The sequence below is a fragment of the Mus caroli genome, unplaced genomic scaffold (genome assembly GCF_978045245.1).
Source record: "Mus caroli unplaced genomic scaffold, Mus_caroli_1 scaffold_3, whole genome shotgun sequence".
Taxonomy (NCBI): Eukaryota; Metazoa; Chordata; class Mammalia; order Rodentia; family Muridae; genus Mus; species Mus caroli.
The window spans coordinates 51888193-51906108 of NW_028227258.1; the positions used below are offsets into that span (position 1 = coordinate 51888193).

The 17916-nt window shown below is 52.6% G+C and overlaps 1 protein-coding gene and 1 pseudogene across 3 annotated transcripts; one reads left to right on the forward strand and one right to left on the reverse strand.

The window, feature by feature from the left end:
* Positions 1 to 484: 484 nt before the first annotated feature.
* Positions 485 to 1790, reverse strand: LOC147005471 (uncharacterized; annotated as a pseudogene).
* On the forward strand, positions 1038 to 13663 carry Ampd2 (adenosine monophosphate deaminase 2). Of its 3 annotated transcripts, none has more exons than XM_021158667.2 (18): positions 1038 to 1154; positions 6343 to 6473; positions 6702 to 6832; positions 7141 to 7209; positions 7302 to 7413; positions 7703 to 7889; positions 8141 to 8282; positions 8387 to 8476; positions 8673 to 8802; positions 9983 to 10177; positions 10261 to 10392; positions 10542 to 10705; positions 10985 to 11111; positions 11203 to 11366; positions 11634 to 11754; positions 12022 to 12195; positions 12367 to 12477; positions 12605 to 13663. In XM_021158667.2, exons 1-18 carry the CDS (start codon positions 1145 to 1147, stop codon positions 12809 to 12811), a joined length of 2397 nt encoding a protein of 798 aa, XP_021014326.1. In that variant the 5' UTR covers positions 1038 to 1144; the 3' UTR covers positions 12812 to 13663. The 3 variants fall into 3 exon arrangements, with proteins under 3 accessions (XP_021014326.1, XP_021014328.1, XP_021014323.1); XM_021158664.3 differs by lacking the exon at positions 1038 to 1154 and adding an exon at positions 1560 to 2125; XM_021158669.3 differs by lacking the exons at positions 1038 to 1154; positions 6343 to 6473 and adding an exon at positions 1559 to 2125.
* The last annotated feature ends 4253 nt before the right edge of the window (positions 13664 to 17916 follow it).

Sequence of the window (17916 nt, forward strand, 5' to 3'; positions counted from 1 at the left end):
GAGAGGGTGTCTGTGGCCCTATTCAAACAGCCCAATTTCTCATAACCCACAAGGAGAAATCAATGAGCTGGCTATAGTGATCCCAGGCCAAAGCAATATTCCAGGAACACTGATTGGGAAGTAACTTACAGGCCAGGCACAAGTCTAAGCACTTATAATTATCTCCTTTATCTTCATCAGAGCGGGTGTAAGAGCCAAAGTTAACCGGTAAAACCCAGAGAGTTCACCATCAGTCAGAGAGTAGGTGGAGATGTCTGAATTTGAACCTAGGCATTCTGGCTAGTCTAACGTCAACATAGAAATTAATGTGGGATGGTGAACCGGCTTTGAAGGGCACATCCTGCCTACCAATGACTGATAGAAGGAAATAGATTCAGGTGGGAATGCGGAGAATTCAGGGGCAGGGCTTCTGCTTGAAATGGATTCTGGGACCCTAATAATAGCTACCTGATTTTGTGCCAGGCATTGTGCAAAGGGGATTTACCTTCAGTCCTCAGTAACTCCTTTGGATGAGGTGTTTCCATTGCCTCATCCCATCTGACTGATGAGGAAACTGACGCACAGAAATCGCCCATGACCAAAGGGCCAAGCCAAGGCCAACCCTGGTCCGGAGGCTGCCCACGTGGCGTAAGGGAACAGGGAAAATGGTTGGGGCGTGGCCAGGAGGCCAGAGGCGTGGCCGAACGGGGCGTGGCCGCGGATTTGGCGGGGCCTGGGGTAGGCGAGATTGGCGCGCAGCCCGGAAGGTTTCGGCGGGGTCGCACCTGTTGCGTGACTCCCCGGTAGCCGGGCCACGGGAGCCGGATCCCTAATTGATTCTCAGAAAGTGGTGAAAGAACCCTAGGCGAATTCCGGGTCCGGTTTTCTGGGGAGCACGTGGCCTGTTTCCTCTTGAGTGCAGGCTTAGGGTCGCGACTCCGGGGTCTCCTGAGGTCAGTCTGGCCGCTGAAGTCGGCGGGAGTCCGCCCCCCGGCCAGCTGGCCATTTTGAAAACCCTGCCTTCCTTCCCGCTTCTCAGTGCGGGTGCAGGGGCCAGTGGCACGACTTCGCCCCGGTGGGGGCCCTCTCCCCTCCTCAGCCCGGCTCCCTCGCTGTGCAGACTTTCGTAGGCTGCCTTTCTGGTGCCACTCCTGACTTAGGCAGCATGGCCTCAGGTAAGTGTGTGGCGCGTGTGTGGTTGATAAAGGGACTCCAAGGCAGAGGTGCCTGGGTCGGGTGATAAGTGGGTGGGGGGTCTTGGCAATGTCTGCAAGACCTAGGGGACGTGAACGGCTCCTAGAAGGGTCCAGGGAAGCAGATCTTGAATGTGCAGGCAGAGCGACAGGCCAGAGTAGGCTGGGGTCTTTCCCACCGACCTCAAACAAGACCCAGCCTCCTACTCTTCCTGTCTTCCTAGGAGACAGCTTCTGCCGGCCAGTGGAATTTTCCCAAGACAGGCCCCTCCCTCCTGGGCTCGAATTCTCAGTTCTGCCTCCTCCCGGAGCTGGGCTGTCCCTAGAGCAGGGGTCAGATGGAGAAGAAAAGAGGGGGGCTCTGCCCCAGAGGCTCTGGGTTTTCATGAGTACGGTTGTTCCTTCCCTGGAGGAAATGGGTTTTGAGGTTGGAGCTCAGGCGGCATTCTTGCCTAATATTTTTCTCTCTGGCTGGCTGGACCAGCCTAGCCTGGACTTTGGCTTCTTTGCCTTAGAGCCTTGGCAAGGGATGAGGGTTCCCGAGGTGGGGTGAGGGTGGTAAAGAGCTTAGAGCTGGTGCTGCTCCATCTGTTTTCTCTGCACCCCGACCCCGGCCCTAGCCACCATCAGACACGGCACTCTAAAGACTGAAGTGGGAAGAGAGGGATAAGGGGCAGGATGGAGGCCCCACTCCCCGAGGTTGCCTAGACAACATCAGAAATCGTGGCCAGAGCCTCTTCCGCCTGCGGGGCGCTGCTTCCTGCATCAGTCACTCCCGCTGGGGGCGGGGCGGAGGAAGGGGTTGGATGTGGGAGAGCTTGGCCCCAGCCGGTGAGGTTCCTCCGCTGTCGCCTTGGCCCCAGCCATGGCATCCTATCCTGGCCCAGGCAAGTCCAAGGCCAAATATCCCTTTAAGAAGCGGGCCGGCCTGCAAGCTTCCGCTGCCGCTCCAGGTGAGAGTTCTTGGTTTCAGGCATGGGTTCCCCTCCTCTTGTCCAGGCCACTGAGTGCCTACGAGAAGGTCCCCTTCTGCAGCACCCTCTCTGGAATGATGCCTCTCGACCTCGGTTCCCCGGTTCCCCGGCTGACTGGCTGTCTTGGTGGCGCAGGGAGGGAGGTGGGAGGGGGTGCCTGAGGTTTCCATGTCAGGGATGCTGCCCTCCGTAACAAGGAGTGGGTGTGGATGTGGGTGCCCAAGAGGTGTATATGCACACGTGTCAGCTTGTGCAGATGCTAAGACTGCGTGTGAAGTGTATGTGAATGGAGTGGGGAGGGTGTGAGACTGAATGTGGACTGGCTACTCTGATTGGTACCAGGCAGACTCAGGCTAGACTTGCCTTTACTTATTCTTTCCAAGGCCCTAGATCTAGAACTCCCTTCCTGGTGAGTGGGGGTGGTGAGGTCTGACATATGGGGTCATGCATTGCTAACACCTACACCAGAGCTAGGGCTCTATTGCCAGTGTCCTTCCTGTTGACTTGTTCCTGGCCTGTGTTGTGAATTTCTTCAGGAGAGTGGGGAGACCTTGAAATAGCTGGTGGGCTATGTACGCTGCATCCTTTGGGCCTAAGTGGACATCTCTGCACCATCTGCAGCTGGTCCTGTGGTCCATCCTGGTGAGGACTTAGCTACTAGAGTTTGTGCTTCCAGGGATGTGTCTGTAACTCTCAAGTCTAATGGCTAAAGAAAGACATTTCAATGATTGATTGGGTGTTATCAACCCCTTATAGCTGCCTGTATCGACACCCTGACTAGCCTCCTCTGGCCTATTCTTATCCTGCTGACTGTGCTTGTCTAGGCTTTGAACGGTACTGAGATAGATTCTCTGTGCTCGAATCTGTCTTCTAGGTGTATGCCCTGGGGCTAGCTCTGTGCTGGTTACTCTGTTGCTGAACCAGAGACCCTTAGGTGCTTATACCTTGAGAGCATCTTCTACTTAGGGTCAAGGCCTAGTGTGGCAGTCTTGATGAGTGAGTGAGGATGCTCCCAGTCAAAGGTGATTGACTAAGCACCAGAATCCTGGAGCTGATGGTATGGTCTCCTTTGGCTTTTGCCTGTATGTGTGGTACTGTAGATGCCAAGTTTTGGCACAGGGCCAGGGAGATGGATCCTGGCTTAGGAGAGTGGAGGATAATGCCTGTGTTTCTCCTCTGGTGAGTCCCTAGCAGTCTTTTACAGTCTTGTGGCATAGTAGGAGGATGGCTCTGGCTGCTGGAACCCTTCTGACTCACCTAGCTCTTTTGTGTAGTTCCAGGCCTATCTGATAGGAAAGGGTTTAAAATGAGGGCTCTGTCTTCCTTTCTGCAGCCCTGTGGTCTGCCTTCAGGGACTCTAGAAGTGGTTGGTGGCTTGGTTTTAGTGACACATTCCTGTAATTAGCTATTTGGGAAGCTGAGGCAGGAGAATCATGAGCTCCAGGCATGCATAGACATTTGGTAAGATCCTGGCTGGAAGTAGAAATAGAAAAGAATGAGGATATGGCCCAGTGGTAAGGACTTCCCTAGCTTACACAAGACCTCAGGTGTGGTCCCAGTAAAGCAAAAGACAGAAAACAAAGCCCCCAAGTGGTCTGGAGCTGAATTTAAGAAGGCTCTGGGTTCCTTTTTGTTTGGTTGTTTTTTGAGACAGGGTTTGTCTGTGTGTAGTCTTAGCTGTCCTGGAACTCACAGAGATCCACCTGCCCCTGCCTCTGCCTACCGAGTGCTGGGATTAAAGGTTTGTGCTACTACCACCCAGGCTAGGATCTGAACCCTGGGTTGGGTGAGTAGGTGTTGCTCTTTGCTTCTTCCTCCTATTCTGCTCTCTTGCAAGGGGGAAGTCGCATCACCTCATCCCTACAGAGATCTTTTCTCCTTGGTGCTCTGTCCCTCTTATCAGCCCTGACCCTGCACTGGGCTCAGAGACCCTCTCACCCCCCTCACTGAAGGGTCTCCATGTAGGAAGTGTTTAGAGGGTCCCAGGAATTCCTAATTGCAGTCACATGGGCTTAGGGCTCTAACCTAAGCTTTATAGAGCGCTTGTAGGACATTTCCCTGTGAGTCTCTCACCCCCCTCACTGAAGGGTCTCCATGTAGGAAGTGTTTAGAGGGTCCCAGGAATTCCTAATTGCAGTCACATGGGCTTAGGGCTCTAACCTAAGCTTTATAGAGCGCTTGTAGGACATTTCCCTGTGAGTCCTAGGGCTGTGGCCAGGTAGGACAAGGCTACTTCTCACCCACTGATAGCCTGTGTCCAGAGGTTAAAACAAGCAAGTAAACAAAAGCAGAGCCTATGTGCCTTCCACATGCGGTTCCCATTTTCCAAGGTGCTCTTCCTAAACAGGTTGTCCTCACCTGACAGTAGCCTTGCAGCTGCCGTGAAGAGTGCTGCCCGTGTGGTCTAGGAAGCCTCCGTAACTAGCTCCTATCCACATTAGACCAGTGTTCCAACTACCAGCCGGCTCCTGGGTAGCACAGACCTTGTCTCTCTTGAAGAGTCTGTAGTCAGGGCCCAAAAGACAGTGGTGGGTAGAGAAAGCCAGCCTGAGGCTGCAGGGCTCAGGGGAGGATTGCTGGCCTCCCTCTGTGTCTCTCCTTCTACCCTTTAGCCAGCCAGGCTGTGTCCACTTTCTGTCCCCTGGGGCTGTGGTTTTAAGGAGACTTGGCCCCTCCCCTGCCAGGCTGCCTTGGCCACATCAGCTTGTCTTGTTTCTCCCTGTTGAGACCCTGGATCTGGGTGGTCTCACTGGCATGGAAGAGGTTACAGCCCTGTTAGAGTTCTCACCTCACAACTCTTGCTCCTTCCCTGGATTTCTGAACCCCCCTGAACTCTCCCAGCCCCCTACTTGTGGCCATCTCAGGGTCTCCCCTGCTTATAGTTGCACTTGGTATGGCCCATGCCAGCCCCTGAGCTGTCCTGGGGGACTGGCTGCAGCTTTACAAGGCGAACAGGCAGACAAGGGGCACAGGGCTGCTGACCAGAGTACTCTTGAACTCTGCAGGTAGCGTTCCAGTAGGGACCAAGGCAAGTAAGTAGCTGGGTTCTGATTTAGGGTAAGCACCCCTCTTTGCCCAGCGTTGGGACTGTACCTGGAGTACTATGAAGTGGGCACAGAGACCTTAAGGCACAATGCCTAGACAGAGCTGCTGCGTCCTTTTCTAAGCCAGAGTGGAGGTGGGGGAGAGGGTTCTGGAGAGGCGGGTCTTCTACAGCTGGCTGGAAGAACCAGATAGTCTGGGGAGAGCTTCCAGCAAGAGGAGGCTGAAACTGGAGGTTCTTTTGCGGTGGGCTAGGAGCTTAGGCAGCCCAGGAGACAGCAGCTTCTGACGTCCGTGTTAGCCTTGTGGTAGGACCCATGAAGAGGTCTGCCCTTGTTGGAATAGAAAGAATCCCTCGCTTCCAATTCTCCCTTTCCCAGGGCCCTCCATGGGGCCTCCAGCTTAGATCCTAGGGCCTCCAAGTGGCACGGACTGTGGCAGTTCCCTTTGAAGGGTCAGCCAGATGTGGGACGGGTATCCTGGAATCTGTCCTCATCTTGGCAGCTCCAGCCAGGGTCCTGGAGAGGACAGGCCTCCAGTGGGAGAAGGGGTTTCTGGCTAACCAGGTCCTCTTTCTTGAGAGTTGCTTCTCAGGTCAGAGCTGGGTGGCTGCTGTACTTTGCCTGTGCCTGGCAGGTCTAGGAAAGCAGCCAGTGGTTCTGTTCATCTCAGTGAAGGATCTGTTAGGCCAGGGTAAATCTGACCCTGGGTTAGTACCCTAGAAGTTGATGATTCTTAGTGTAACCACTAGTCCTGACTGAGTGCCTGGTGTGTGTGTGTGTGAGTGTGTGTGTGTGTGTGTGTGTGTGTATACATGTGTACACGTACATCCCTTTTTGGAAAATAGTCATAGACAGATAAATTCTTTTGAACTAAGTAAGGGAGTGGGCTACTCCCACCTCAAGTGCTTACTCCACAGTCAGGCCGAGGACCTCCTCCCTGAGCCTGGGGTGGTGAAGGGCCTTTGTTTAATACGGATGAATACCCTTAGGAGCCCCACGGCTGGCTCTTCTGTCTCAGTGGAAGTATTGTCCAGTGTCTAGGCCCTGACTTTTAATAGGGTCTGGCCCCAGGATGGAAAGGGGCTCTTGGCTTTCAGAGACATCCAGGCCCTGTCCCTCTTCCCCTTGACCTTGGCACCACTGTCTCTGCAGAAGCTCGAAGCGGTCTGGGGGCCTCTCCGCTACAGTCTGCCCGATCCCTGCCAGGCAACGCCCCTTGCCTCAAGCACTTCCCGCTTGACCTGCGCACGTCTATGGATGGCAAATGCAAGGAGATCGCTGAGGTAGCACCCTTGTACCTCCTCACCTCAAACTCTGCCTCTGTTGCTGTACCCTCTACCTCAGCCACCTCTCATCTTGGGCCATCCTCTCATCATCCTGTCCCTGATGCTAAGCCTCTCCTGGGAACCCTGGCTCCTGCCCTCACCCTTTGCCCAGGCTCTGCAGGGGAGGGCAGGGGCAGAGGGCTTAGAGGCCACCTAACCTTTCCTCCTTTCTCTTACTGGTACCAGGAGTTGTTCAGCCGCTCACTGGCTGAGAGTGAGCTTCGTAGCGCCCCTTATGAGTTCCCAGAGGAAAGCCCCATTGAGCAGCTAGAGGAGCGGAGGCAGCGGCTGGAGCGCCAGATCAGCCAGGATGTCAAGTGAGCCCGCTGCTGCCCCTTCCCTGTCCTGTTGACTCTTTGAGGTCTGCCTGGAAGGCAGCATAGAACACATTCTTTGGAGTCTAGCTACTGCTGGATCCCTCTTCCTGTAGGCTCCCAGTCTACTGGATAACTAACTTCTGGAGTTGTTTTCTCACCTTTGAAGTGGGGTGAGAACAGCCCAGAGCGTTCAGGCCTGCCCATGGACCGCATGTGACAGTATGTGGTCAGAAGCTGGGACAGTGCTGGGACCTGAAGGCTGCAGCCATTGCTTGTGCTCTACCAGACTTGACTCTTCCCACCTTTAGGCTGGAGCCAGATATTCTTCTTCGAGCCAAGCAAGATTTCCTGAAGACAGACAGCGACTCAGACTTACAGTAAGGAGGGCAGAGGGGCATGTACAGATGACACGAGGATGGGTCTGCACCATGGCTATCTCCGACCCATGTTTTATCTCTCTTTCCTATAGTTTGTACAAGGAGCAAGGAGAGGGACAGGGTGACAGGGGTCTCTGGGAACGTGATGTGGTACTGGAACGGGAATTTCAGAGGGTCATCATCTCTGGGGAAGAGAAGTGTGGGGTGAGTGTGGAATGAACCCTTAGGTTTCCACCCATATGTTTTAGAGGGTTCTGGCCTGGGGAACTGGTGGGAGCTGGAGAGGGCATTTCTTTTTCTGGTGCCTGGAGTGGCAGAGGCTGTGGGCTCACTGATTTGCTGGGACCAGAGAAGGTTGGATGGTCCCTGGTTTGAGGCCTTTGTTGCTGGGGGTAGGCAGTGTGAGGTCTGGGTGAGGCCACAGGCAGGAGGTGAGTGTGAACATGAGTGAGCACAGAGACCAAAGAAAGCGACTGCTTGTCCTTGTCTTCAGGTACCATTCACAGACCTCTTAGATGCAGCCAAAAGTGTGGTGCGGGCACTTTTCATCCGGGAGAAGTACATGGCCCTATCACTGCAGAGCTTCTGTCCCACCACCCGCCGTTACCTGCAGCAGCTGGCTGAGAAGCCCCTGGAGACTCGAACCTATGAACAGAGTCCTGATACCCCTGTATCTGCTGGTGGGAGCGCCCATCCCTCTCCAACCCCAACTGTCCTGGGTGTCTAGGCTTGGAGCCTAGGCACTTCTGTCCTATCTGCATCTCCCCCACCTCTGACCCCAGGCTCTTTCTACATCCAGGAGGGTGGAGGATGGAAACCATAGCTACTGTTTTGGGGCTTCTGACATACCTTGCCCTTCATGGAGCCCATAGATTGGGTAGCTGCTGGCCGTGAAACTCCCCAGACCTGATTCTTCCTCTCCTCCTTGCAGATGCCCCAGTGCATCCCCCTGCGCTGGAGCAGCACCCGTATGAGCACTGTGAGCCAAGCGCCATGCCTGGGGACCTGGGCTTGGGTCTGCGCATGGTGCGTGGTGTGGTGCATGTCTACACCCGCAGGGACCCTGATGAGCAGTAAGTGGGGTCATGTGAGTTTGGGTACACCCTGTGGTACACCTTGGCTTGGAGGGGCCGGAGGACTTGGCTTGCTCTCCTCACCTGAACGTCCTGTGTGCCAGCTGTCCGGAGGTGGAGCTTCCCTACCCTGACCTACAGGAATTTGTAGCTGACGTCAATGTGCTGATGGCCCTGATCATCAATGGTCCCATGTGAGTTGCCGCCTGTCCATTCAGCTCATCTCACCCCAGCCCTGCCCCAGCCCCACCCTGCCCCAGACAACTGTCACCTTGTCTCTTGCCACTCCCTGGTCACCTACTCCTAGTTGGCTGCCCTCTTTCTGTGCTCCTGTCTTCAGCTCACCCAGGAGCAGTCCCCTGAGCTTCTTTCTTCTTTCCTCTTCTCCAGAAAGTCATTCTGCTACCGCCGGCTGCAGTACCTGAGTTCCAAATTCCAGATGCACGTTTTGCTCAATGAGATGAAGGAGCTCGCTGCTCAGAAGAAAGTGCCACACCGGGACTTCTACAATATCCGTAAGGTGGGCCCTCAGCTCATGGCCTCTGTGTCCTGGCCTACTTCTCTCCTCCAAAGGCTATGCTGTCCCTCCCCATTGCCCCCAGCATCCAATATGAGCATCCTTTTATACCTACTGCTTGGGCTGTGGACCTGTCCTTTAAAAAGTGAAAAATTTATTACACTTTAATGTAATATTTTTGTAATTAATGCTATTTAATGTAATAAAAATTTAAATAAAATTTAAAAATAAAAAATAAATTTTTATTACATTTTAATTACTTTGTGACTGTGGGTGTGGACAGGTGGAAGCAGAGGAAAGCTTACCAGGAGTCATTTCTTGTATTCCACCGTGTGGGTCCTGGCCTTGACTTTCTCAGGTTTAATGGCAGGCACCTTTATCCACTGAGCTGACTCTCCCAAACTTTGCATTTGTATATGTGTGTGTGTATACACATATACACATATACATATGTATATGTATATATATATATATATGCATGTTTACAAGTATGTGGTCGTGTGTGTGTATATATATATATATGTATGTATATATATGTGTGTATATATGTATATATATATATGCATGCTTATAAGTATGTGGTCATGTGTGATTATATATGTATGTATATATATATGTGTGTGTGTGTATATATATGTATATATATGCATGCTTACAAGTATGTGGTTGTGTGTGTATGTGTGTGTGTATATATACATATGTATATGTACATATATATATGCATGTTTGCAAGTATGTGGTCGTGTGTGTATATATATATATGTATGTATATATATGTGTGTGTGTGTGTATATATATATATAAATATATATATATATATGCATGCTTACAAGTATGTGGTTGTGTGTTGGTGCATACACATGTAGTGTGCATGTGCAGTAGGAGGGCAGAGTTGACATTGGGTATCCTCTACCTTATGTACTGAGGCACAGCTGCTCACGTCAACGCAGACTTGGCTATTGGTTAGTCTAGCTAGCCAGCTTATCTTTTGTAGCCCCTGCCTCCGCCTTCCTCATATTAAGATTATAGGCAGGCTGCTGCACATACTTGGCTTTTATGTGGGGTCAGTGGATGGCAGCTGCAGTCCTCATGTTTGTATAGCAAACAAGCACAGATGGCTGGGCCATCTCCCTGGTCCCAAGGCCTACCCTTTGTTGGACACAGCAGTCCTTTTCCATTGCAGGTGGACACGCACATCCACGCCTCGTCCTGCATGAACCAGAAGCATCTACTGCGCTTCATCAAGCGGGCCATGAAGCGGCACCTGGAGGAGATTGTGCACGTGGAGCAGGGCCGTGAGCAGACACTGCGAGAAGTCTTTGAGAGCATGAACCTCACTGCCTACGACTTAAGTGTGGACACGCTGGATGTGCACGCGGTCTGTCCCATGGGCTCGGCTGGGGTGTTGGATCAGCACTAGGACCAGGGATCGGGGGGTGACCTAGGCCTTCCCATCTCCAGGACAGGAATACCTTTCATCGATTTGACAAATTCAATGCCAAATACAACCCTATTGGGGAGTCTGTACTCCGAGAGATCTTCATTAAAACTGACAACAAGATTTCTGGGAAGTACTTTGCTCACATCATCAAGGTATGGAGCCCATTCTCCCCTGCTGAGCCAGAGCCCATGTGTAGGAGGGCTCAAGGGACAGGAGGGGGCGGGTTGAGAGGCCTGATTGAGACATGGGGTGGGTACACGGGACAGGGAGGAATGTAGATGTCATTGCTTCTGGTGTCTAGGAGGTGATGGAAGACTTGGAGGAGAGCAAATACCAGAATGCAGAGCTCCGGCTGTCCATCTACGGGCGTTCGAGGGACGAGTGGGACAAGCTGGCACGCTGGGCAGTGAACCACAAAGTGCACTCTCCCAATGTCCGCTGGCTGGTGCAGGTGCCCCGCCTCTTGTGAGTGTCCCTTGAAGGGGGAGGAACCTCCCTTGCTGTGTACAAGGGGCCAGGGCCTGCTTCCTGCTCTACTGGGATGGCCCGGCCTTCAGTGGCCAACCTAGGCACTCTTGAGTGCCAGGAGAGGCCAAGCCACAGTCTGTCCAGCCTGGTTTGTCTGGATGTCCCACGCTCCCACTGTGGTGCAAATGCACTCCAGTGCCTCTCATGACAGCTCTGACTCTTGCTGGCCTGCTGCTGGCCCTGACCTGCATCTGTTTGTGTCCTGTCTCTCCGCAGCGATGTGTACCACACCAAGGGCCAGCTGGCCAACTTCCAAGAGATGCTGGAGAACATCTTTCTGCCCCTGTTTGAGGCTACTGTGCACCCTGCCAGCCACCCGGAGCTGCACCTCTTTCTGGAGCACGTGAGCAGCGGTGGCATGGGCTGGGACGGGGCAAGATAGCTGGGCTTGGCCCCAGCTGTGGCTCTAGGCCTGACCACCAGCTCCTCACCAGGTGGATGGTTTTGATAGCGTGGATGATGAGTCCAAGCCAGAGAACCACGTCTTCAACCTGGAGAGTCCCCTCCCAGAAGCTTGGGTGGAGGAGGACAACCCTCCCTATGCCTACTACCTGTACTACACCTTCGCTAACATGGCCATGTTGAACCATCTGCGCAGGTGCGTACCCCAGGGGTGCCGTGCTTCCTGAGCTGAGGTCAATAGTGCCCTGACACCCATGGCCCCTGTGCCTGGACTGATAGGCTCTTTCTCTGCCCTTAGACTTAATTTTCCATCCTTTCCCATCAGGGCTCTGCCCCTGTCTTCTCTCCTAGTTCTCCACTGTCACTCACTGGAGGGCATACATATGAGTGATGTGGGATCTGGGGTCAGGTGAGCTTAGGCGTGCCCAGGCTCTGGGGCTGACTCTGTCTTCATACCCCACAGGCAGAGAGGTTTCCACACGTTCGTGCTGAGGCCACACTGCGGGGAGGCCGGGCCCATCCACCACCTGGTATCAGCCTTCATGCTGGCCGAGAACATCTCCCACGGGCTGCTCCTGCGCAAGGTCAGGGTCTGCACCCCCAGCCTCCACGTGCAGCTGCTTGCTTTCCCCATCCTCCTCCTCCCCCAGCCATGAGATCAGATTCCTCCTTCCCAATATAATTAGCTCTTCCCACCCATCCTCTAGCTGGGGAGCCCAGCCCAGGATTCATCATTCTTATGTGAGTCCTCGCCTGGACCACCCTCCTTCCCCTAAGCCCCAGAGCCAGCACACATGCCCTCCCAGCATGGAGGCCACCTGACAAGTCCTCCATTCCCCCTTCCTGCCCAGGCCCCCGTCCTGCAGTACCTGTATTACCTGGCTCAGATCGGCATCGCCATGTCCCCGCTCAGCAACAACAGCCTGTTCCTCAGCTACCACCGGAACCCTCTCCCTGAGTACTTGTCCCGTGGCCTCATGGTCTCGCTGTCCACAGATGATCCCTTGCAGTTCCACTTCACCAAGGTCAGACCCAGGCCAGCGGGCAGCCAAGGGCAGGTGTCTGGGGGATACTGGGTGTCTCTAGGTTGGTGCTGCCCCCTTGCTGCTGGAGTTTAGCAACTGTTAGCTAAGTCCTTAAAGGAGGGGGGGACGGCAGGGAACTGATGCCTGCCTCAAGGAACCTGGCCTGTGCAGGAACCCCTGATGGAGGAGTACAGCATCGCCACCCAGGTGTGGAAGCTCAGCTCCTGCGATATGTGTGAGCTGGCCCGTAACAGCGTGCTCATGAGTGGCTTCTCTCACAAGGTATGGAACTTAGCCTGCTTGGGGCTGGCCATTAACCTTCTCCCTTCCTTTGTATTTGGGGTCCTGACCTTGTCCCTGTGACAGTTGGATCTACCTGCATCTCTGCCTGTTACCTATACTCCTGCAGGTGAAAAGCCACTGGCTGGGACCCAACTATACCAAGGAGGGCCCTGAGGGCAATGATATCCGCCGTACCAACGTGCCAGACATCCGAGTGGGCTACCGCTATGAGACGCTATGCCAGGAGCTGGCACTTATCACACAGGCCGTCCAAAGTGAGATGCTGGAGATCATCCCAGAGGAAGTGGGCATTGTCATGAGCCCAGGGCCTTAGTGCACCTGGTCTGTGCAGTGCTTGTCCCATCTCAGCGACTTGATTGTGTCCGTGATTAGACCCCTCCCACCTGATGTGGTCTCTGCATGTCTCCGTGCTATGTTTCTGTCCTGCATGTCTTTGACCATGTCTTGCCTCTGGGCCACCTCAGTGAAAGCAAGTCCAGGAATCTGCTTCATTATTGTCTCGGCTCAGGTGGTACCTGGTGGCTGAGATTTAAGAGTTGGCCCTGCTAGTGACCCATCCCAGAATTGTCAGAAGTCTGGCTGTCCTACGGTGTCCTCAGTGTCCACAGGGGCTTGGGATGGTTGTGTAGGGCTGGCCCCTTGAGCACCGGGAACCCAGGCTTTAGTTAGAGTTCAAGTTGAGTTTCCCTCTTGTTTATGTGGCTGTGGGACAGGAGGGGCTCGTTATCTCTCTGCTGTGGCACTGGCTGCTCAGCCTCTGAAGTTCCAGCTGGTCTGCACTGGGCAGAGCAGGACTTAGGCTCACTCACGGCCCTGGAGGCCTGGCCTGAGGGGCTGGCCCGCTGCCCCTGCTGAGTTACTGCCCATCAGCCCCGTTCCTCCCCAGCCCACGTGTTCCTTTGTTACCAGCCCCCTTGTACCCCTGTGGGAGGGGGCAGCTGCCCTGCCCTGTCTCAGTTGGAGGCTATTGCAGTTGGAGGGTGCTGGAACTGTTACTAGCCCTGGAGGTGGCACCTTCTTTGGGGTTTTCCAGGTCTTTGACCAGACCCAGTTCCCAGCCAGCCTCTTGTGTTATGTTCTAGACCGAGGCCTTTGTTATGAAGAACAGTGTTTCATATGACCCATTTTTCCTAGTGCATGAGAAATAAAAAGATTATTTAATTAATGAGGCATGTGAAGGTGTCTGTTGGCGGAGGGGGAGAAAGGGCGGCGGAGTGGTAAGGCACTCTAGTGGAGTATGGTGTGGGGCACTGTATAACATAGACTGGCCGTCCTGCCGACGCTTCTGAGCGCTTGGATTGCAGTGTAGGCCGCCAACCTGTGAAGTGATGGCATGGGTGAGGTGGATTATGTGGGCACTGACTGAGGTGTCTGTAGGAGGTGAGATCCCGTTGAGCCTCATCCAGTTCACCCCTTCTGAACAGGTCATGAGGCTCCAGGTCCATGGTGTGTATTCTTGACACACTTGCTTGAAGGATGGCATCTTTCCCACCTCCTGCCTCCTGTACAACCTCTTAGGGCAGCGAGGTAGATGGGAAAATATGCCCCTACATGTCTGCCTGAGGCTTATAGGGAGCCTGTTTAAAATGCTCTTCCAGGGTCCCTCCCTCAGGGATTCTGACACAAAGGTGGCAGATGTGGTGACAGATATACCTGTCAGATTGTATAGCATGGAGCTGGGGCTGCTTGTATTGGAATCCATCACTAGCAACTCCCTTTCCACCTGTGCCTATGATGCAATTTGCAGAGCACCTTTTTGCCACTAAGGTGGCTAGAACCTGCTGCCAATGCAATGGAGGGGAGCGGAATGGACCCTGGCCAGCGCAGGGTTCTTAGTGCATAGGCAACAGATGCTTGCACAGCTGCTGCTGGGTGGAGAAGGCTTAGGAGCTGCCTGCCTGCCTCAGAATTGCAAGCCTGTGTGATGAGAGGTCCTGGTTGGGTGCCCATGGAGGTCGGCATCAGCCCCCACCTCTACCCCTCACCCCCACCTCTACCCCTCACCCCCCACCCCAACCCCCAACTCTGAGCAGGCAGGAAGGCCTCAGACTGTTGCAGGTGCCTCAGAGACCCAAGGCAGAGCACTCTTTACCCGTCTGCCTCCTGCTGGCTCCTCGCCAATTCATTTTATCTGTTTTTGTATCTGAACTGAATGCTGGAGTTAAGGCACGAGCAGAAGGCTGTACAGAGCAAAGCTGGTTTCTGCCTAGGGAAATGGGCCGAGGGTTCAGAATGGCCGGCAACAGGACAGAGGCGAGCACCACTGTGTCAGACTTTCTCTGTGCCTCGCTGGGCTTTGTCTGCCCTTCCCCCAAAACAAAGCTTTTCAAGGGTGATAGCCACTAACTTGGAAATCAAGCAAACTGGATTAAGGGATCCTTCTAGGCTGTTCCTCGATGGCCAGCATTGCCTGTCCACACCAGCACCGAGGACTCTGTTATTCTTCACTGTATTTGTCAAAAAGGTCAAATCCCTTCTTTCATTTTCCTGTCCAGCTTTTCTCTGTGCTGACACGCAGCCCTCAGCACCTTGCTAACTAACAAAATGTTTCTTAGCAACCTCTCCAGTTTCATACCAGCTGGACTTTGGTTTTTCATTTTTTTCAGACATTTCTCTTTTAAACATTCATCAAGAGTGAATCTTTTGAAAAATATCCTTTTTAAAGTTTGATTTTTGTGGTGCTAGGGACTGAACACAGGACCTTTCATATACTACGTGAGTGATCTGTACACACAGCCCAGGAACGAATAATCTTTAAAAGGTAAGGAAGCTTTTCCTAGCTAAAACCAAAACTCTTTCTCCGCTTCCATAATGGGTCACATGAACTTGCTGGCTGATGCTCTCAAGAGTGTAAATGGTGCTGAAGAGACACAGCCCATCCTCACCAGCCCATGCTGGAGTTCCTGCTTCCTAACCGTTAGCCAGGAGGAAGCATGGATGCCCTGCTCATCACCGATGACCGCAGAGCCTCACTGCCAGGCTAGCCATGGACTGCATGGACAGCCCCAGATTTGATTGATGTGCAGCTCAGAGACCTCGGAGAACCAGACGGAACAATCCACCCCCACCCTGCTGGCTTGGTTTCATTGTACTGATAGTCTCAGATGCAGCACGAGCCATGAAAACACCCAGGAGGAAGATTACTGGGATCTTTTTCCAGGAATATAAAACAAAAACATGAGTATAAATAAAATGCCTTGGTAGAAAAGATTTCTTAAAAGGGGACTTAAGAAAATAGGAAGCAAAAAGCCTCTCCTTGCTACCAGTTTTACCAAGCATACTTGAGCTATCTGTATGCACAAATATATTTTACATATTTATGCTTTCCTCCTAGTTCTTTTTTCTTCAAAAAGCCTTTTTATTACTTTATTACATTGTGTGTGTGTGTGTGTGTGTGCGCGCACGCGTGCGTGCATGTGTGTGTGCATGTGTGCATCTCCATGAACTCGCCATGAAGCACATGTGCAGGCCACTTGGTCCTCTCCTTTCACCACACAGGCCCTGGAGATGGGTCAGGTTGTCAGGCTCGGCAGCCATCACTTAGTCACCTTGCCATCCCACTTCTTGTTTGCACTTTTTGAGACGGGGCCTCCTGCAGCTCAGGCTGGCCTTCCACACAGCCTTCTCGGTGCACAGGTTACAGGTGTGTGCCGCCACACGCTAAGTTCAAGGAATTTATTTTTAAAAACTGAGATTTTGTTCTTATTGAACTTACATTTAAAATGGTTAGCACCCCTTTCATGGTTTGTTACAATCAGCTGTAGATGTAAATTGTATTCTGTGTCCTGCCCCATAATGATTTTCCACCATAGCTTTTCTCTGTTAAGAATGACTAGGCCTGGGCTGGAGAGATGGCTCAGCGGTAAAGGACACTGCTGCCAAGCCTCGCACCCTGGTTCAGTGCTTGGTTTGCATTGTGGAAAGTGTAAGTGGATTCTTGAAAATTGTCCTCCAGGAACATGCACCAGGGCATGTGCATATGTGTGCATGCTCAAAATGTTAAAAGAGTAGTATGTAGGCCTGGAGTGTGTGACTGGCTGTGCACTGTGGAGCCGTGACACCTGGCCTTAACTGTAGTCCTGATCTGTGTGACCACGGGCAAGGTATTTCCTTCTTTGTGCCTCCAGATTCTTACCCATAATGCTTTCCTCATGCTGGATTGGATTTAAAGCATTAGGTAAGATTCTAGTAAGCTTTAGCTTTGGTTTGCTCAAGGCTTGAGATTCTCACACTAACCTACATGCCCATAAGAGAGAATTGCCAGGCTTGAGATGTCTATTTCACTTGACAGGATGAAGCAAAGCCCTTCCCTTGCTTGCCTGCCCTCTGCCTTGCCAGACCTCTCATCCGGTCTCCCTGTCAGCCCTTCCATGTGACCTGCTTGGAGGCTGCTGAGTGTGGACCCCTCTTGAGGAAGGCAGCACCTTACCACTCTCCAAAGGTTGACCTTGAACTCATTATGTAGTCCTCGCTGGGGCGGGAACTCCTCATTTGCTGGGTTGAGATTGGTGGTGGGGACTTTTAAAATCAATGCTTTAAAATGCCCCAAATGGTGTGTGCAAACAGCAGAACCTTCCCCCTTGTGGCCCTTGGCCTTGCACATTGTGAAGTCTACACCTAGGCACTACAACTAAATCCTAGCCAAGTAGACAGCAACCTGGGCTGCTCTGCTGGCGCCCCCTCCTGGGGAGCCAGAGAGGAGCAGATGGGGATATTTCTTGTGCTCATCCAAACCCTATTACCTCCTGGGTGAATTTAGTAAAGGGAAGTCCAATAGAACATTTAAACAGTAACTCACGTTTAGCCTAATGTTCAATAATTCACTTTGTTTTCTATATGGGAGCAAAGTCCCTCAACTTGACCTTGCCTGGTCGATGACAGGGTAGGTGGTCTCTGCAGATAGAAGCCACGGGGCTCCTGTAGCATCTGGAGTTAGGAGTGACCCAGGGTCCCCAGTTCTGGATGTAAATCTGTGGAGTGGGCTTTCAAAGGCTCAAAGAAGGCTGGGAAGCTAGAACTTTGGAGGCTGTAAATTAAGAAAGGAGGAGAAATTGAAACTAACAAATGTTTAAAGAAATGCCTTCAAAAACTAGCATGTCAACTTCAATATTTGTTAATTTTAGTATCCCTACAAATGTCATTATATTTGGAAACAATTTGTAAACTGCATTTGGCAAACGCTCCAGAATCCGCAGCATGACTGTAGCCATAGCCAGTTCTAAACTAAAGGAGTTACTCATAGTCGGGTAACTCCAAAAGCGGCTTCCAAAGCAAGTCGAAGGGGCCCCTTTAAACCAAAGACGAGTTTGGATCCCTCGAATGAGGATGTGTGTGCATTTGAATGTTGGTTACTCTTGGAGGGGAGCGTCCTCAGAAGCAGATGCTGGGTCTGCACTGAGCTCAGGAGAGCCCTACCCT

Bases quoted from the DNA above. Each gene is read 5' to 3' on its own strand.
- Ampd2 (XM_021158664.3), top strand. From the start codon at position 2,038: ATGGCATCCTATCCTGGCCCAGGCAAGTCCAAGGCCAAATATCCCTTT. The intron at 7,414-7,702 runs GTGAGTGTGGAA...CCTTGTCTTCAG, and splicing joins CTGGGGAAGAGAAGTGTGGG to GTACCATTCACAGACCTCTT. The intron at 11,112-11,202 runs GTGAGCAGCGGT...GCTCCTCACCAG, and splicing joins TGCACCTCTTTCTGGAGCAC to GTGGATGGTTTTGATAGCGT.